Here is a 21067-nt window from a genome sequence, read left to right as displayed (position 1 = left end):
ATAATGAAGGCCCGTTCATCTTGGAGAATAGGACAGAAGATTATGTTCATGCTTTTCCATGGCTCTAAAGCGAATATCCTGTTTATTGACCATGTTGCGAGATGAAGCCACTTTCAGAAGGTTGTGGATGTGCGGGGTGGCGCCTGGGCCTTGTCCTGGGGCTTGGCGGCCTCACCCTTGGTTAACTGTAGGCAAAGTAGCACTGTTCGAGGCGTGCTTTGTACGGTTGAACCTGTATTAAGTACTCATACTGCTTTGAACTTTGGTTGTTAAGTGCCCCTGCTGGTTTCAATTAAGGTTGTTAAGTACTCCTGCTGCTTTTACAGTCTGTCGTGTTTCTTCAGTCCTGTCTTCCTCCAGCCGCCAAAACCAAACCAGCGCCGGCGGGGCCGCCTGCTTCCGCCTCCCACGGCTGGCTGCGCCTCAGTGCACGCATCGCCGCCTCACCGTCTCCTAAATCGTTAACGCCGACGTCCTCCGCGCGCTTTGATGCGCTCGCCGCGGCGCCGCCCTCTCACGTTGTCAACATGGTCAACAAACAACAGGAATCGGCAGAAATACGTGGAAAGGATGACAGTAAGGGCCCACCACGTCAGCATATGGAAAAATAAAATGCTTCCTCCTAGTGTTTTCCTGACATCTGGGACCCACGACATTGTGAGCGTATATAGTCAATAGACAAGAGAACAGCACAAGATCGGCTGACACCTGGGACGTAGCTACTCGAGCAGTATTTTTTTTGTTTGGTATTGTTGGGACGGAGCAGGGTTTGAACTGGGTTGTGATCCGTCTAGTCCAGGCTTATATTTTATGTTCACCATGTGACCAGCCCAGCTATTTTTTCTTTGTGAAAATGAGCCCAGATTATTTTTTCTGAAGAATACCCAATCCAGACCTACTTATTTTTCTACACCCTGATGGGCTGCAACTCTTTCAAGACGCCTGCAAATCTTGAAAGTAATATGAAATGGGTTGTAAATATAAAAATAGATGACAAATTGGCAATTACTTTATAATTTCTGATTTTTTTCACATTTTCAGATTCCTATTTCACTGGGCATTAACCTAATTTAAATATATATTCAAAGTACTTTAGATCTGGCTCGACATTTTGGTATTAAAAATAGTTTGGAACCCACAGAAATATGCGAAATTGGCCCTGGCCAACCAAAAAAACGACTGCAATAAATTGCATAAGAAGTTGCCATGAGCTATATATAAATTATTAAAAAAAAGAGGGAGTGGTCTGACTTGTGGGCCTGTTTAGTTGACGCGTATGCAAGATTTTTTTAGTTATTATATATGTCAACAAATGATTCTAGCAGACGTAACCGTTGGATGTCAATCCAACAACCGTCGTGTTTCTTCAATCTCTGATCTTCTTACTCCGGCCGCCAAAGCAGCGCCGGCGGGACCGGCTGCTCCCGCCTCCCGTGGCCGGCTGTGCTGCCGCGCCGGCCTCAGCGCCCCCTACTACTCCCACCGCTGGCCAGGGCATCCCTCTACTCACCCACACCCCCTGTTATTCTGCGGCGACGGCAGCCTCACACCGCAGCCGAACCGGTGAACCCTCGTACTCCTCTCCGCGCGGGATTCCACTGCCGCGTCTTCCCCGGCTCCGCGTCGTCCCCTTACTAGGCCTCGCCATCGTCCACCGCCGTGGTGCTCTCGGCGCGGCGTGGTCAATGTGGTCAACGACTGACTTCCATCGGAAGAGTATTGTACGTGGAGAGGCTGACAGCTAGGTCCACGGCAGCCGCTAGGAAGTGCCTCCTTATTACGCGGAAAATAAGTATTCCTCCACCTGACAGCAGGGACCCACCGGACGGGCCACCAGTATTTCGCGAAAAAACATTTCCCCCTGACTGCTGGGACCCACAGGACGGGCCACCGTATTTCACGAAAAAAACGTTCCCCCCGCTGTCAGCTCGGGCCCACCGGAAGTGCCTCCTTATTACACACAAAAAAATGAATACCCCCTGCTAGCTGGGACCCACCTTGGTGGGAGGCTGACTTGTGGGCCTACTAAGTTGACTAGGACAGAGGCCTTTGTCAACTTTAGTCAATATATGAACGATTCTAGCTCCAGTGACCGTACGATGTCCTTCCAACGGCCATAGTGCTTCTTCAACCTCTGGTCTTCTTGCTCCACCCGCCCAAAGCAGTGCCGGTCGTGCCGCCTGCTCCTGCCGCCCGTGGCCGGCTATGATGCCGCGGAGGCCTCACCGCCCCCTACTACTCACACCACTGGCCAGGCCATCCCTCTACGCACCCACAACCCCTGTTATTCTACGGCAACGGCAGCCTCACACCGCAGCCGAACGAGTGAACCCTCATACTCCTCTGCGCGTGGGCATCCACTGCCGCGTCTTCCCCGGCTCCGCGTTGTCCCCTTCCTAGGCCTCACCGTCGTCCACCGCCCTGGTGCTCTCGGCGCGGCGTGGTCAACGTGGTCAAGGAATGGCTTCCATGGGACGTGGACTGTACGTGGAGAGGCTGACAGTTGGGTCCACGGCTGCAGCAAGGAAGTGCCTCCTTATTACGCGCAAAATAATTATTCCTCCACCTGACAGCGGGGACCCACCGGACGGGCCACCGTATTTCGCGAAAAAAACGTTTCCCCCTGTCTGCTGGGACCCACCAGCTACATCTTCGCACGCAAGGAAGTGCGTCCAAAAAAACGATTCGCCCCCTGACTGCTGGGACCCATCAACTACATCTTCGCACGTAAGGAAGTGCGTCCGGGCAAAAAAAACCGATTCGCCCCCTGACTGCTGAGACCCACCAGCTACATCTTCGCACGCAAAGAAGTGCCTGACAGTCGGGACCCACCTGGTCAAAGCGTACATAGCGTTGTCATTCTGGTTGCGAACGTGTACGTACATATATACTGGTCGATGTAGAGGCACACACGTGTCGTAGTAGAGGCGCGTACGTGTCGTAGTAGAGGCGCTCACGTAGCATGTACACGTACGTACAGCCGCCAGGGTGCAAGAAAGAAAATACGGCCACGTACATACATACGGGCGGGGTCTCGAACGCCTACTCGCGCATACATACGGCCGGGGCTCGTGTACATGGCTGGGTCGGAACGGAGAAACAGCGTCGTCGTCGTGTTCATGGGGAGGCAACGGAATGCGTTGTGTTCATGGGGAGGCAACAGAATGCGTCCTATTCATCGGGAGGCAACGAAACGCATGGGAGCCAACCGGCTGGGTCGGAACGGAATGCGTGGTCGTGTTCATCGGGAGGGCTTGGACGGAACAGGCGATGGAAACGAGGCCTGGCGTACCGCACAACAGAGGAAACGGGCCTCCTATGTTCGGAACGGGGTCCTGTTGATCGGAAGGGGTGTGGCGTACCGCAAAATGGAGGAAACGGACCTCCTACGGTCGAAACGGGGGTCCTGTTGATCGGGAGGGGTGTGGCGTACCGCAAAACGGACGAAACGGACCTCCTACGGTCGAAACGGGGGTCCTGTTGATCGGGAAGGGTGTGGCGTACCGCAAAACGGACGAAACGGACTTGTGTTGGAGCGCTACGGTCGAAATGGGGGTCCTGTTCATCGGGAGGGGTGTGGCGTACCGCAAAACGGAACTCCACGGGATACTGTTCATCTCCGCCGTCGACCTCCTCCAGCCTCCACGGGCTCCTGTTCATCCAGCCTCCACCGCGCGCTACTCCACCGGCTACTGTTCAACCACCCCTCCACCGTCTATTGTTTATCCAACCCTCCACACCACGAGGTCCTGTTCAACCACCCCTCCACGGCCACTCCTTCATCGTCTACTGTTCATCCAGCCCTCCACACCATGGGGTCCTGTTCATCCAGAGGCAACGCCATCGCTCACTGTTCATCCACCCCCCCCCCCCCCCCCCCCCCCCCCCGCAACGCTCATTGTTCATCCAATCGATCGGCTTCAGTTAGCAGCAGTAGCGAAGGAATCGCTCGATCGGGTTCAGTTAACAGCCATCGATCGATCGCTCGGGTTCAGTAATGCGTAGCCTGCAGTGCAATCGCTCGGGTTCAGTTAGAGCCCAACGCCTCGCTCGGGTTCAGTTAGAGCCAACGCCTCGCACACACGCGCGTACGTGTACGAGAGAAGCGCGCATCGCTCGGCCCCCGACCTCCCACCGTAACCGGCGACTCCCCGAAATTTTCCTCCCCCTCGCTTCTACCACGGTTTTTTCCGTCATGGACGGCCCAAAGAATATCATGCAGCTGCGTCTCCGACCCGCCCAGGACGAAAAGCCCATTTTCTTCATGATTTTTTATAGTAGAAGTAGGAGCCCACCACATCTATGATGATACCGGGTTTTGTCACAATTATCGAGTGTCATATGTATGACAGAAAAAAATTCGTTCGGCCCAAAATGTCACGGATGTGTCTTTTTTTTGTAGTGTTGGAGGCTCAAACGTGTTTGGATTGACCCCAAACTTGGTGAGCTTGTTCCTTACTTTGAGTACTTCGATCTGGTTAGCTGGTTTGAGGATTGGGTCAGTGGAGCATTAGATTTGAGAGTGGTTTTGTTAACTCTGACTGCTGCAGTTTCAGAACAGAGTAGTTTTGGGAGACGAACAGTTTGGGTAGGCAAATGATGTCCGATTGAGCTGAAGTTTGGAGGGGATGTCAAGAACTCATGTGTCTACTTGTCTGCCAAATTTGGTGTTGTCTGGTTCAACGGTTTAAGAGCAGTTTGCAAAACACTGAAGGGTACAGAAGATGTGTAAACTCTGCTTTGCTGAAATCGTGCCTCTTGTGGCTGTTGTTGCTGTTGCCAGTTGGCAACATGGAGAGTGTTGTAAATCTCTCTAGAGATTTTAGAGAAGACTTTATACTCATCATTCTCATAGTGAAGTTGCGTGGACCGGTCGGTCCACAGTTGTGGTTTTACTCAAGTTAAGGAGGTTTTTCCACGTTAAATTTTGTGTCATTTGTGCATATTGTTTGTGTTATTACGCTGCTTACTTGTTGGTTGAAGCTGTCCTCAAAGTTCATCACAAGTAGAGGGGGCTGTGTAGTGTGCATATTTGTCGTGTCGGTGAATTTGTGCAGCGCATTGTTGCTATCCAGCCTAACTTTATACTAAAGTTACTACAAAGCTAAATCATCTATTTTAGAACGGAGGGAGTAGCTAGCTAACTGTTATTGCAATAGAAATAGTACCACTGCCATTAACTTAAGAAAGAAAGACTACGCTGCTACAAGCAGTCATTTGTATATATATATTTCTTTTTTGAAAGCATTTCATATCCACCGACTGCGCCGCTACATGTTCGTATTGCAAGGGCACCGCCGTACTGCTAGCTCGGTGTGGGTGTTGAGAGGGGAAGGAGCGGGTGGGGGATTTATGGGATATACTTAGCCGCGATGCACGAAGTTGTAAGGGGCGGATACCCATCATCATTGTTTTTTTTTTTGAACAGCACCCATCATTATTGTTGCAAGCCTTAACGCGCAAACGTTGCAGAGGTTCAGCCATCGTTGCCGCAAACGACGACATGAGATGTCACAAACCTTGTTTGCTCATCTCCAATGCGTCATGAGAGCCACTCATTTGTCCACCGAGCTTGATCCTCTATCGTCCTGCACCTCTCGCCTCCTATTGCTCTCTCCACCATGCCCCATAGAGGCACAGACGCATTCCAAGCACCGTTGCCCAAGCTCCGCACCATGTGTTGCGATGCAACACTCGACGGTAATGTCGGCGTTGTGATGCGGCACTCGTCGATGGATGCTGACGTTGCGATGCCTTGCTCATTGGTGTTGTCGGCGTTGCAATGCGACGCTCCTCGGTGATATCGGCATTACGACGTGACACTTGTTGGTGGACCTCGGCGCTGCGATGCGGCACTCGTCGATGGATGCTGACGCTGCGATGCCTCGCTCATTGGTGTTGTCGGCGTTGCGATGCGACGCTCCTCGGTGATATCGGCATTGCGACGCGACACTTGTTGGTGGACCTCGGCGCTGCGAAGCGGCACTCGTCGATGGATGCTGACGTTGCGATGCCTCACTCATTGGTGTTGTCGGTGTTGTGATGCGACGCTCCTCGGTGATATCGGCATTGCGACGCGACACTTGTTGGTGGACCTCGGCACTGCGACGCCATGCTAGTTGGTGTTGTCGGCGTTGTGATGTCACGCTCATCGGTGATGCCGGTACTACGATGTGGTACTCATTAGTGGACTCCGGCACTGCGATGCCGCGCTCGTTGGTGTTGTCGGCGCTACGATGCAATGCTCGGCAGTGCTATAAGGCGACGCTCATCGGTGATATCGCGCTTGTTGATGTTGTCGACAATGTGATGCGCTGCGTCGGTGACTGTCAATGCTGCGATGCAGCGCTCGTCGGTGGACGCCGGCGCTGCGACGTCATGCTCGTTGGTGTTGTCCGCGTTGCGATGTGACGATCGTCGGTGATGCCGGTGCTGCAATGTGGCACTCATCAATGGACGCTGGCGCTGCGATACGGCGCTCGTTGATGTTGTCGGCGCTACGATGCAATGTTCGCCGGTGTTGTAATTAATGTGGCATGTTTGTGATGTCGCGCTTGTTGGTGTTGTCGGCGCTACGATATGACGCTCGTCGGTGACTATCGGTGCTGTGATGCATCGCTCATCTATGGATGCCGGCGCAGCGGTGTCACGCTCGTTGGTGTTATCAGTGTTGCGATGCGACGCTCCTCAGTGATGCCGGAGCTGCTGTGTAGCACTCACGCCGTTGGGCAGACAAACACGTCATGAAGCCAAGTAGCGTGATATTTGCTTTGCTGGCTTTGCTTCTTGTAGAAAACAACCCCCAATGTGCAACTACCTTCACACACACACACCATCGCGTATGTGTACGTGTGCGTGAAAGGGACATGTGAGAGAAAACGGTTTTAGTGTGGTCCAGAACACCCCAAGCGACGGAAAGAACTGACGGCTGGCTGGACCGGATCGTATGGCACGCGAGGCTGATCCCTAGTACTCGCCTTCTTTATTACGACGTCAAACTCGGACATCCTCATGATTCTGGCGCCCTTAGAGCATCTGGACAAATCCGACCCCTCAAACGCCCACAGACGTTGGACGCGTTTGGACGGTTCCACGGCACTGACCGGGCATTCCTTAAATTAGTCAATCTGCATCCGTTTCTCTCAAATTTCATCCCTTAGATTCATACAAAGCATGTAAAATAAATTCTGCGTGCTACATCTAAGTACTACCCTAGCTATTCTTCGTCATCGGAGATGTGCACGACGACAGAGCCGGGCGCCGGCTGGACAGGCGGGCATGAGGGCTCCGGCTCATCCTCCTCTTGCTCCATCTCATTCATGTAGGCCAAGCACTCCGCCTGTTCCGTGGCTTCTTGCGCCTCCATCTTCTGCCGGCGATGGCGTCTTGCATCCACATCCGACTCCGACAGGAGGGAATCGAGGATGGCCTGCTGTTCCACCCGGAGATCCCCGTCGCCAGCGTCCCCCACATCCTCCTTCCCCGGCTCACCCCCCTCCTCCTCCTCCAACTGTTCATCCTCCTCCTCCTCCACCTCCTTTTTTAATTAGATGAAATTTTCAATTTCAATGACTTTTTTTAAAAATTCGGTTAACTTTTTCCAAAACAATGAACCTTTTTAACATTTTTGGTGAATTTTTTTTAAAAATGACAAACTTTTTTGAAATCTGATGAAACTTTTTCAATTCTATGATATTTTTTTTCAAATCCGATGAACTTCTTTCAATACGATGATTTTTTTTTCAAATCCAATGAACTTTTTCAAAATTGATGAGCTTTTCTCAGATTTGTTAAATTTTTTTTAAATCGATGAACCTTTTTAAAATTTATTTATGAAATCTAATAACTATTTTTTAATTTTTCACGAACATATTGAAAAATGTAAAAAAAGTGGAGGCCGGTCTTTTTCCTGAACCAGCAGCGCATCACAGCCGGAAAAAAAGCCAGTGGTCCAGATGAAAATCAAAAAGTTTTTGTGCGAGGCCTCACACTCTTCTTCTTCCATTCACAGTCCTTTCATGCGTTGGCGCAACAATGGCATGACCATGTAGTAATGCGTGCATTCTTCATAGTAAGAGAAGAGATGGGGTGTAGCATTGTGCATTGTTCATAGTAAGAGAAGAGATGGGCAGGTTCATGGCAGAGCTCCTCCTCTTACTTGCTCTCGTCGCCAGCAACAGCTGGCACGGAGCAGTCGTCGGGCTACATGGACACGGCGTCGCCGACGACAAGGCCTCCGTGGTCATGCCAAAACACGACATCTCCCTCGCCAGCTTCACCGACAAGAGCAGCAGTTACCTCGGCCTCATCGGCGGCCTCGCCAACCTGCCGTTGGGGCGGAACACCATGGTGTATGCCGCCCCGGTGCTCTCCGCCTACGACCTGGCTGCCGACGCCAAGCCGGTCAAGCGGGCGCTGGCCATGGGAGCTTTGGTCGACTTCGCACACGAGAAAGCCAAGAACACCGTCGGTGCCGTCACCTCAAATGGTACGTACTAGTTCGAAAAATTGGTTCCTTCACTTGTGTTAAAATAATATGACAGCAGAAATTTGCAATGAAATTGACTGATTATAGAAAAATCTACTCCCTCCATTTCAAAATAATTGTTTTTCTAGCCATCTTAAATGGAGCAGATGTTATTCCCAAGTCATGTGATTCAAAACATTCACAGATCAGAAATTTTGGTCCTCTGGTTAACTGAAGAATTCTTTAGTTCTGGGCAAGGGTACCCAAATCAGAATTCTCCGGTTCTGGGAAAGTGTGAAATATTCATTCACAAATCAGAAAATTTGGGGGGTCCTCTGCTAGGTGCATTGAATGGTCAGCAGATGTTATTCTTCAGTTAACCAGATTCAGTTGTGGGAAAGTGTAGATCAAGAATTCAGATCCAGTAACTTAAACATCTTGTGAGGATTTGGTCCAAAAATATTCCAGGTTAAAAATATTTCAGATTAGATGACTTTACTCCACTAATTAACTCCTGGAATTAATAATTTACAGCAGGAGTATCTTGCTTGAACTGTAAAAGTTTAGTCCTAACTTGCACATTTACTGTAAGATCAAGAGCTTCATCTTGTGAAAAAGTGTTCAGAACTTGCACCTTAGAGGCGGCGGAAGTGGAAAAGGGGCACCCGTGCTTCCACCTTACCTTAGAGGCGCGCGGCCCGGCCAGTACGGGTCAACGACTATCTCCCGGCGCAGGGCAGGGCCTCAAGCTCGGGCGGCTCTGTTCCCCGTGCCCTCTAGCTTCGTGGTCGACGACGGGCAGAGGCGGAAGGAGAGCAGGACTGCAGGAAGGCGGGGTGGTGCAATTCGTGGGAGAAAACCTCAAATACGGCCGGGTGGGCCTACAGGGATGGCGGGGGGCCGCGGAAGATCGGCGGTGGGGAGCGGTTCCGGGAAGAAGAAGCTCGAGGACGAAGAAGGCATGCCGACCATTTGATCTGCATCCAACGGCCGAAACAGTCTGCTGACCCAAATTAAGAAAACAATCGACTCAAGTGTAGCCGTTCCCAAATCTTAAATATGTAGATGCAGTCAGTCATCTCTACTTTTCCGTATAAACTTATTGAGCGGTTTGCTTAATTATGAAAGAAAGCATGAATCATATTTTGCTTTACTGTATTTGGCAAAATTTGAATATGGGAAACTAATCAACCATAATATAAAAGAGTGATAAGAAATTATGCATAATAAATTTATTTACCTTGTAATTTCTTTTTTGTGATCTCTCCGGTAAGAAGGTAAACCAGGTGATAAATCAAGGCTTGTGCCGGGAAAAAGGACTATCTGCAGCTGCAAAGAGACCTTCGATGACACACTAGTGCTCGCCGGGAAGCCCACTACCTTAAGGTACCCGGCCATTACTATATATATTACATATGCAGATCTGGTACAAAGCCTAAGGTTTTGCCTTTTATCTTTGAATGACCTTGCTGATCAAATGTACTGGAAGTAGATGTTGTTAACCTGTAGTTTTTTGTTCTTCATCTATTATATATGCGCTTGTTTTACTACTCAGGGAACTTATGTACGTAGTTGCTCTGCGCATTATTGTGATGCATCATGACTGAAGTGTCGCTTGATTTCAGATCAATATCTTGCACCGCGTCTTAGATGTGTAGAATATACTATAACATTATGTTTTCTGATCCAATTACAATTACAGTGAGCAGCCTATCCGCAAAGGAAAAGCCTCGCAGTACTTGTCCCTTCTTCATGGCAGCAAGCAAGTCCTGACAGCTAGGGACAAGCAGGGTTCTGCGTATGGCGTGATGACAGGATCAGCTGGGATGATATATGAAGCTGTGTTGACTGCCTTTGCAGCAGGTAGAATACATTAATTATTTCACTTACAGTAGCTAATTTTAATTAATCAGAGTCTCTTTGCTAATTTATTAATCAGAGTCTCTGATCACTAGGAGTACTACTGCCGACACTAGCTAGGACTAGGATCAGATAGTACTGTACAAGTCTATCACAAGCTAATTAGGACCGGACACACACACGCATATCTTCTATAGATTCTAGGAAAGATTAATCAATCTCATTTTTTTTCTGCCCCCTATATATGAATCATCCCCTTTTTTTATTTTAGGAAAAGAGTTACGAGACTCATTTGTGTTTGTTATTTTGTGTTGTGTGCAGCTGCCATAATCGCGTGTGGGTGCTGGGGCATTGTGACCCGTACATCTCTCAGCCAGAAAGAACGCACGGTTCTTGTGCTTGTCCTCATTCTCTCCTCCATGACGCACGTAGGCTGCGTGGATGACGGCGACGATGACGACTACGAGGATCCCGATCCCAATCCCCCTGTACAAGGAGGAGGAGCAGGAAACAATCCCCAGCCTGGAGCAGCACCCACGCAGATAGAAGGTTTAGTGAATGTAGCCGTGGACTTCCACATGAGTGATGAAGCTGGCGGTGCGCTGTTTCTCATCCAGTATGAAGAGCAGATGGGAGATAATACGGAGCCAATTACAGGGGGGCACTATATTACTCCTCCAGAAGTTGCAAAGCCGCTCAGGTGGATCACTGTGGGGTTGCCACTGCCAGATACACAGGTATTTGCTAGCTTATTGGTCAGAGGGGACAAGGGGTACAATATGGGCTTCATAAATGGATACGGACTCGCCTGCTGCACCTCAGACGCCAAAGGAGACAAGGTTTTCCCGTTCGATGTGGAAGGCTGCGAGGACTTGGGGTTCGCCAGCGACTACCGTGGCCTCACTGATACTCCAAAAGGGGATATTAATGCAGCTCTGGAAATAGAGATTGGCCAGGATGTGGCACTCAAGGCAGCAAGGGTTCTTGCGGAGTACGGGCATAGCCATCGTGCTAAGGAATTAACAAGGCAGGCCATGCGTGACCTCACAGTAATGGTCTGTGAGGGTCCAAGAATCAACCGTATCGGGGATATAATGAAACACAGATGGACGACCAGAACCAGGCTTGTCAAGGATGCTGTTAGACTCATATTCAAATGGAAGCTCATGTCCGTGCATAAATGTATCGGGAAAGACATGGTCGGCAAGGTCAATGGAGGCTGGAAACTAATAGCTATTGGCATAAAAACGCTGGTGGATATTGACCGCGAGCTGGGTATGGTCAAGTACTCTCGGGCTTGTGATAGGATTAGGTTTCCAAGGTAAGCCCAGTGGCCTGAGATAGTTTGTTTTGTTTTTTCTACACTAGAGCAACTGGCCATGAATAATTCATCTAGTGTCTTTCTTACATTCAATTCAATTTCGTATTGTATTCAAGGAACCTACATTTAATTTGGAGATAGTTAATTTAAACAGGACAATTGCTGTGATTTTCTAAATTGCTGCAACTTCCTTCTATTGTTGCCTTGAGTATGAGTAAGAAAACTGTTCAGTCTCAAAAGACATAAGATAAATGAGAGCCTACGCACAGTCATATCTCTACTGCTATGTTTCACATATCTAGGAATATAAAATGATGTACGTAGCTCACAATTGTGCTCATCAGGTTCTCCCTTCTTCGGTGGAACCTGTCTTTAGTTGTGCTAATCAAGTTCATAGGTTGCTATACATGCCCTATTGATCTCTTCTTCCAAATTGTCTGCAACTACTCATCTGAATTTCTTTGTTTTTGCAGACAGAATTGATAACTCAAAAATTGGACATCATTGACACCAGCAGCGAAAGAGTGGCTCACCATTCTTCAGCGACTCCTCGCTCATACGGATATCCTGTAGCAACGACTTTGGGGTTTGTTGTGCTGTGCCCCCAGCCAGAATAAATTTGAACTCCTCCCTCATACGGATATCCTGTAGCAATGACTTTGGGGTTTCTTGTGCTGTGCCCCCAGCCAGACTAAATTTGAACTCCTCCCTCATACGGATATCCTGTAGCAATGACTTTGGGGTTTCTTGTGCTGTGCCCCCAGCCAGACTAAATTTGATCATAAAGACTAAATTTGAAAATGATCAGCGCCGGCCATTAACGTTTCAGTCCTAAAGCACCTTGCAATCCCTGAAATATTTTATTGTATCTCGTTTCCTAATTAGACTATGTGACTAATAGCATGGCGTGATAAGCTTGTAGAATGCACACTTATTCTACCTCATTCCACTACATCTTTGTCCACTCTCTCCTTCCGTTTTGCTGCTCTCTCTCCTCCCTTTTGCTGCTCCATGTTCTGATAATTCATACAAATACCTAAAAGCATAAAAAGAAGGGAAAATCATATCACCGGTATTACTACAAATAAAAATAAAACACTATATGTATATTACCAATTTTACTGTAGTCGGTGTAGAAAAAAAAATCCTTCCATCCAAGTGTGAATTTCATATGTTGAATAAGAAGAAGGTCAAACCTGAGATAAGAACCTGAGATAAGAGAAATTGAAAAGGAGAAGAGCACACGTTACTTGCATTTAAACAGTGTAAAAACGCCCACTTTTGCAGTGGTAAAGACCACAAAAACATGGAAATGAAGATTAGCGTTTCCATTACCTGCATATATATATATATATATATATGAATTGGATCTTAGTATGTAGATAGAAACAAAAATCATGTCCATTAATTAGTACATGTATCAGGAACAACATGATAAGATGCATCCGTTTCCACATGCTCGTACCTAGGGATGCAAAGACCGGACGATTAACACAAAACTAGAGATCGACTTGTACTAGGCCGTAGCCCACAAACCCGTCCGCTCTGCATCCCTCAACCTCTGAAACTGATTAAGGCCGTATGAAAAAAGTTAGATGAACTAGTCTAGTCATAACATTGACCGGGCAGAAGATTCAGAAAATTGTTTATGTGTGACGTATGAGAATAATCGATTTCAGCTGCCTTATCAATCAAGTCAACCAAACCAAACGTTAGAAGGATAGAAGATTCATCAATTTATTTATTACTAAACCATTGCAGCCCGAGCCCGTGCGTCGTCATACCTCTGAAATTCGTAAAGCGCGCGTCAGTGAGTGAAATCCTGCCTCAATCGGCTTCATGATTCACCATCGTCTTCCAGTCATCACCTATGGATGATCCAGTCAACCCCGGCGGATGTCTCGATCCCCCGAACCGCCTCCCATGTCTCAGCGCCTCTGACACCTGTGTGCCCCTCGGTGAGGGGAGGACTGTCGTGGCCGGCAATGAGGGGTGGAGATGAGGGCGGGGAGTGTTGCAGTGGGGAGGGCTCAGGTGGATGCAGTGGTGTGGCGAGGAAGGGCGGTGGCATGCGTCCATGGTGAGTGCTGCCGTACGTGATGGCAGAATAGATGGATGGATCCGGGAATGATGGCGACCAGAATTGTCCCCAGGAATTTGATGGTGCGCTAACATGAGCAACATACAAACATCACCTAATCTGAAAGCATCCTTGCAATTTATTAGTGCGACTTTGCAGTTTGCAAACCAAACGCTGAGCAACTCAAGGATATCAACCACGGTGAAATATTTATTTTCACTTACAAAGCAAATGCTCACTGCATAAACAAACTTGGCACATACTCCCTCCCTCCCCCCAAAATAAGTGTCTTGGATTTGTCCAAAAATGGATGTATCTAGACATGAAGGAAAAAGTAGAGCAAAGCAATTTCTGCACTGCATGACTCAAGGAACTACAGACAAGTTGCAAGGAAAGCTACTGGAATTAAACCAAGCGACGGCATTTTTTATATGGAACCATGGAATGGAAGGTTATACGGCAGCTGCTGAGACGGCAGTTTTGAGCCTTTTGACGTCGTGTGCAGGTGAACGGGAGACGTTATCCACGACAGGATCGACCGATGCAGGAGCCTTTTCTTCGTACGCCGCATCATGCACGCCGAGAGCGGCGCGGCCAGACGGGTCGAGGAGCTTGGACCAGGCGGCGTCCCATTCGACAGCTTTAGCGGTGCTGCATGCGACGCTGGGGCCTCCTGGCACCGTTAGCCTAGCAGCGTTCTGCACAAATTGAAACGTTGATTTAAGTTTTACGATGCAGATGAAATGGTTCACAATATCATGATGAGATTTAGAGGCTGGATGTGGCTTCTTGACCTTGGGATAGAACTTCTCGAATACGGTCCTGTAATAGTAGGCCTCTTTTGTTGTGGGTGTGTTGTCGGGGTAGACAAAGCTAGCGTTCGTCATCATGGAATCCAACACCTGAACATGAATAGGAGATACTGTCAATTCTGATGGGGGTAAAAAGTGAAACAAAAGCATTGTAAGACAAATAAATAAACAGATTGTCAGCTTATGAATGGTTTGACAAAGAAAAGATGGTATACATGTGCATTAGCATGGTCCTTCAATCCATCAATCCAACTGTACCCAACACCATCGCTGAATTGTTCCTTTTGCCTGTAAAGAATGTGCTGTTCACAGAAAATAAGTCTTATGAGCATGCAAGCAAAGCTTGCACAAGCAACACAGCACATATAGCACAATAAAAAGATGAACTTCTCCAACCTTGGGTAAATAGGGCTTCTCCTCGTCATCAAATGCATTACGCAGAACCCATTTCTCGATCCGGCCAAGATCACGTCTTATCTAAATTTTTTTCAAGACGATAAAGATAAGAAGATGGTAATGCTAGTTATAATAAATGAATACAGCAAGAGTGAGATTAGTGTATTATCGCAAAAAAATACATACCATCTTACATTCAGGATCCAGGTCCATTGCTACATTGATAAAGCTTTTGTCGAGAAATGGAACGCGGGCCTCAAGACCCCAGGCAGAGGTTGCTTTGTTCGCTCTCAAACAATCATATAAATGAAGAGCTTTTATCTAAATGTCATATAACAACTCTAATAAGTTGATCAACTGACCATGTTGTGCATATACACCATGAAAAAACGAAAGAGCAATTCTGTGTTTGTTTACCTTCCTACAAGTCTCCTCATGGAGTTCCTTCTTGTTTGGTGCCTTATGAAAATAAAGATAACCACCAAATATTTCATCGGAACCTTCTCCTGAAAGAACCATCTTCACACCCAATGATTTGATTTTCCGAGACATTAGAAACATTGGGGTACTTGCTCTAATGGTCGTTACATCGTATGTCTCGATGTGGTAAATAACTTCTTCCAATGCATCAATGCCCTCCTACGATTTCGTCACATGAATTAATAACTACAAAATGACCCTTCCTCTAGGCAAAGGACGAAAAAAAATTAACGAACCTGCACTGTGAAGTGTAATTCATGATGGACAGTGCCAAGGTAGTCAGCAACTTCCTTAGCAGCTTTAAGATCAGGAGAACCCTACAAAAAATGGAACGTGTTAAGTTTCTGTCCTATTGTATCCTCTGCTTGTATCACTCAACTAAACATTCCTCCTTTTCTTATAAAAGATACTCATAAGAGCAACAAAACAACTTAAATTTTGAAAGATGGCCTGAAGTGATTCTCAGCAATGAGGATAGACCAGTAAACAATATTGAGAAATGTACCTTCAAACCGATGCAAAAGGTGTGCAGTTGGTTTCCCCACTGCCTGGCCACTTTTGTTTCTGCCAAGTGCCGTGAAACAACAGAAGCCACCAAAGAAGAGTCAAGTCCACCAGACAAGAGAACACCAAATGGCACATCAGTCATGAGCCTCTTAATAACAGCCTGCGAAATTTGCAATTCATATAAGAAAATATAGTAGATGATATACGTGAAGAAATTAGCTTATGAAATATACCATCAGACACAATAACTTATTTATACTCTGTACATACTTAATAACCAATTAACATGGTTTTGAATAACATGCAATCTATCTAAGATGTTAATAGAGAGATCATTGCACTAAAACATACTCCCTCCGTCCCATAATATAAGAACGTTTTTGGCACTAGTGTAGTGCCAAAAACGTTCTTATATTATGGGACGGAGGGAGTAATTGTGATTGCAAGAGAGCTGCAATAACCTATTATTACTCATGAATTATGAACCAGGGTATTCCAAACAAGCATCGCCTAATCAGAGGCATCGATACATCATATCAACATGAAGCAAACCAAGAAGAGATTAACATGAAATAACTATAAATGTATACTTTATGCATCAAAAGGTGCAAAAATGTAACAGAGAGCATAAAAAAAGGTGTGACCTTCTCAAAACTCTCTCGGATGAGGAGAGGATCGTAAGGGGTTGAGGGAATGCTTTCTGAAAACCATGGGGGGTTGTACCACCTCCTTAGGCCACCTAGCATAAATGTTAGAAAACAGATTACCAGGCAAGACAAATGGATATCTGAAACAACTAATAGTACCTTATACTATTTTTGCCTTCAGAGTTTGCAAATCTACATGTATGGTATAATGCCTGATAAGATCGTCAATTTGTCACAAATTCATTAAGACATTTGAAGTTTTGAACCTGCTTTGCTTGAGTACAAGTGTCCAGGGGGGAACGATATGAAGCGCTCGCAATCATCACTCAACGCCTTCATCTCTGAAGAAAACCATACTGACCCTGGAATAACAACGAACATACAAATTAATGCATAGTGGCCACTACATAAATGCATAGAGTTGAGCCAAGTTGTAACAGATAAAAACACTACAGCACCTGCTTATTCCAGAACAATGTACTTGCAAATACAAACAGCCAACTATATTTTTCAACAGTTCACAGAACTCAGAATCTTTGGCATAGCTAACTCCATATAATGAATTTAACAGTCAGCTTGGGAAATATTGTGTCTATCCACATCTTTTCCATCAGATATTCAAATTGCACACTATCATAGGCATCACAACCTAGGCACTCCCTTAGTCTGGGTATACAACATATTTTGATTGGCCAAATATTTGACCAAAAAAACAATCCTACGATATGTGAGTTATGTGACACAAAATTGATACCGTTTGAGTCGAATTCAAAAGCTTTTTCCTATGATTGTGATTCTGTAACTAGTAACAAATATTATGGAAAAAATATTGTCAATATGTCTTATATATCCAGATAGAGAGTGGCACCTGTATATCCTAGTTATCAAACTACAGGTGGTGAGAGACAGCACTCCATATTTTGTGGGATGTGAGCCTATGATAGATCTAGGGTTATTATCTTTTACTGTTTTTTTTGCAAATTAATTGGCCTTGTCCAATCCTATTCTAAGGAAATAGGCAAGCGGTGATATATCTACTTCTAATCTCAAACTGAATTTAAATGGGCCTACATGCAACCTGTTTTTCTCCTCCTCGTGATACATGGATCGACCACTGAAACAGTTGCATGACCAAGCAAACCAATACCAAAAGTCCAGATCAAGATAAATTTGGGAGGAAAAAGATAATAACTTCATGTTCATGATTTTGATCAAAGGGACAAAGTGCCTATAAGAACAGAATCTCTGCATACCATCAAGACCCCAGCCCATGTATAAAGGACAGATACCAATAGCATCGCGTGCAGCGATGAAGCTTTTATCACGTGTGTCAAGAAGCACAAACGAGAACATGCCATCCAACATATCCACAAATTCTTCCCCATATTCCTCATACTGTGAAAACAATATAGTTCGAAATACAAATGTTAACAAATACAATATATGCACTGGAGGACGATGCTTAGGTAAAGACCATAAAAAGTGTTGGCAGAAGCCAAGCTACACAATAGGACGCCAAAAGAAACTGAACACAGAGAAATAAGAGTACAAACTTACTAGGTGAGCAATAACTTCGCAATCACTACCAGTTTGGAACTGATGAGATTTCAGCTTAGCTTTCAGTTCTTCATGATTATAGATCTCGCCATTCACCTGGAAAAGTCAAACAGACAAGATGTGGTTAAAAGAAAAGAACAAAACAAAACATATTTTCTCAATTGCTACAGAAATATAGTGGATAAAAGGTCGTGTCTCAGAGATGCAATGAGCACAGATCGGAGACAACATTTATAAAATCCCATCACAAAATTATCCACAAAGAAATGCTAGTTACCAAAAGCAGAATAGTGAGACGTAATCATATGTTATACATGGAAATGAATCATAAAAGCACAGATAAGAACAATGAAAACAGTAAAACGGCATTCCCACTGCAGATACTGACCGTCACAACAACTGTTTTGTCCTCGTTGTACAATGGCTGGTCTCCAGATGTAGGATCAACAATAGCCAACCGCTGGTGCGCAAGATAGCAATCCTCAAAGCTGTGTATACCACTCCAATCAGGGCCTCTGTGCCGTAATCTATGAAAAATGGTAGAGTAATTCAGTGGGTGCATAAGATTTCATATACTGAACCATGTGTCACCTAAGGAAATTTGAATAACAAGTAGCACACAGAAATTTTAGTTCATGAAGATCTCTGAATCCAGTTCAAACTAATGCAACTTTGTGTTGAAGTCAACTACTCACTCTAATCTAAGGTGCAACCTTGAGTACTGTCACCCCATGACCGTGCAGTTCCTAAAGTGGGAGAAGTTGCACAGACTAAGTGATAAGACATAGCAAACAAAAAAGTCCTAATTCTGCATAAAAATATTCCATACTTGTGCACACACACATTAGGGAGGCGTTGCTACAGACACTACATTTTCATACATTTGAAATCACTAGAATTTAGGCATATGCAAGACCACACAAGTGAAGCACTTTGTTAAGTAAACAAAATGCCGCTAGTTTCCAAATTATCGTGTGAACATTCCGAACCTCAACGGACACACGCCTACATACTGTACATACTCTGTTCCCTAAACCCAAAACCTCATGGTTCCTGAGGACGTAGACACGAGACAGCAATCACAAACAATTTTACAAAGTTGACGACAATTTCCCTCGCATATTAACAACTCATCTAACATAAAATCCTGACAAATATGTCCACACCAAATTATCCAGATAGCTTTTCCATCAAACAATAATGACGAATTGACGATGATGTCGGATAACTAAAAATGGTAAATAAAGCGAGAGCGACATCACAGGGCCAAAGTGGACACGCAGCTCGCCTACTATTGCCAACCGCACAAATCCGCCGCCAACTTCAACTCTATACCTCCGAGACGGGCTAGCGCGCACGGGGCACAGGACCAAACACGCAGGGGCGAGGCGGGAGGGGGAAGGGGGGTGAGACGGCGGGGCGCGTTACCGGCGGGAGAGCTCGATGATGCGGGAGCGCTTGGCGAGGGAGACGTCGCCGACGCCGAGGACGGCGAGGATGCCGCACATGGTGGCGGTGGCCGGCGGGACCTGCGCGCCGACGAGCTCTGAAGGTGATTTGACTAATCGCTGGGCCGAATGGACAGAAACAGGGAACAAGGTCGTACCTTAAGCCTCGGTGGCCAGACGCCGCGGACGAACGGGGCGGGGACGGCGATGCCCCGACGAGGACGGACGGGCGACGGCGACGGCGACGTGCGGGTGGTGGTGGATGGTAAGGTACGGTGCCGGCGGCTCGGTGGTGGTGGTAGAGCAGCAGGGAGGGGGCTAGGAGAGATGCGCGTTTGGGGCTTGTAGCGGGCCAGGCCGATCGCGCAGATTCAGCCCACGAAGGCCCTATTCGCCACATTTGGCAAGTCGGCCATTTTTAATTTGGATGAATGTATGCACCGAGTGAAAATGTAGATAAAATTACAGTAGTTCGCTCAAAGTGTGTGCTATGGCCACAGAAAACTGTTGCTGGTTTTGACAGATTTTGGAAAGGTCCAAATTATAATTTATGAGGTGAGAAAATAAAAAATAAAAAATAAAAGTAGGTGAAAAGAATGAAAGAAATTAATGCGGGAGCAGCAAACATAGGTCACAATTTTTTCTTGATCTCACCTAGGCGACAATTTTTTTTGTGAAAAGAAATAATAATTATTGGGGAAGACGTGCTGGCTAGTTAACTTATGACTGAACCCCCAAAAAACCTATGATTGAACTTGTTGTAGTGGATATTCTTCTCCACGTAAAAATGGACGCCGTATTGGAGGAGAGGGAAAAAAAGGCCAACATGAGTGTACTTGCCGCCGTGGAACTTGACGATTTCAGGTCCGACCTTGAAACCCAAGAAGAAGTAGAACAAAAAAATAGAAAAAAAAATGGAAGCGAAAAGAACCCTAAAAATGAAGATGAATCTATATATAAAATGGAAATGTTATTTAGTTGATGTCACCCCTCCTAGCGTAAGCGTATGTTGCCATTCGATCTCCTGGCACGAATCATGGCCCAAGGTTGGTGCCATGCAGCAATGTGTGTGTTTAAACTTGCTATAACTTATAAGTGGTTAAATTTTAGCCAAAAAAAATCTAGAAATCCCGAATTTTGCACATCTTTGAAAGATCAATAATCACTAATTTTTTCCATGTGCACATTACAAATCCCAAAAGTTGTCATATTTTTTAGAGAACAAATTTTCTAAACTTGCCATGTGTATTTTTTTTTGCTACGTACCCATTACAAATCCCAAAAGTTGTCATTTTTAGAGTAAAAAAAATCTAAGCTTGCCATGTGCAATTTTAATATATGTAGCATGTCAATTTCATTATTTAAAAAATGGCAATTTTTTAGTTAGTCCAGGGTAATTTTATTACTTACATCATGGTAGTTATGTTGTAGGTGCCATGGCAATTAAATTATTTAGACCCTGGTATTTTTTGTAGGTAGCATGGCAATTAAG

General features: G+C 46.1%; 2 protein-coding genes across 3 annotated transcripts; one reads left to right on the top strand and one right to left on the bottom strand.

Moving 5' to 3' along the window:
• The first annotated feature begins 7994 nt into the window (after positions 1-7994).
• On the top strand, positions 7995-12352 carry LOC125531296. Of its 2 annotated transcripts, none has more exons than XM_048695715.1 (5): positions 7995-8488; positions 9745-9853; positions 10170-10330; positions 10649-11648; positions 12122-12352. In XM_048695715.1, the coding sequence occupies exons 1-5, from the start codon at positions 8125-8127 to the stop codon at positions 12129-12131; spliced, it is 1644 nt and encodes a 547-aa protein (XP_048551672.1). In that variant the 5' UTR covers positions 7995-8124; the 3' UTR covers positions 12132-12352. The 2 variants fall into 2 exon arrangements, with proteins under 2 accessions (XP_048551672.1, XP_048551667.1); XM_048695710.1 differs by having other exon boundaries at positions 9742-9853.
• Positions 12353-13844: 1492 nt separating this feature from the next.
• On the bottom strand, positions 13845-19900 carry LOC125531288 (asparagine synthetase [glutamine-hydrolyzing] 2). The gene is made up of 15 exons (XM_048695702.1): positions 19734-19900; positions 19556-19656; positions 18516-18654; positions 18128-18223; positions 17824-17965; positions 16837-16932; positions 16568-16662; positions 15922-16083; positions 15653-15733; positions 15354-15575; positions 15123-15257; positions 14937-15017; positions 14756-14842; positions 14523-14630; positions 13845-14426 (listed from the first exon to the last, which is right to left on the bottom strand). Exons 2-15 carry the CDS (start codon positions 19633-19635, stop codon positions 14181-14183), a joined length of 1770 nt encoding a protein of 589 aa, XP_048551659.1. The 5' UTR covers positions 19636-19656; positions 19734-19900; the 3' UTR covers positions 13845-14180.
• Positions 19901-21067: the final 1167 nt, after the last annotated feature.

The sequence above is a fragment of the Triticum urartu genome, chromosome 1 (genome assembly GCF_003073215.2).
Source record: "Triticum urartu cultivar G1812 chromosome 1, Tu2.1, whole genome shotgun sequence".
NCBI classification, from domain to species: domain Eukaryota; kingdom Viridiplantae; phylum Streptophyta; class Magnoliopsida; order Poales; family Poaceae; genus Triticum; species Triticum urartu.
This window is presented reverse-complemented; position numbering and strand designations above follow the sequence as displayed.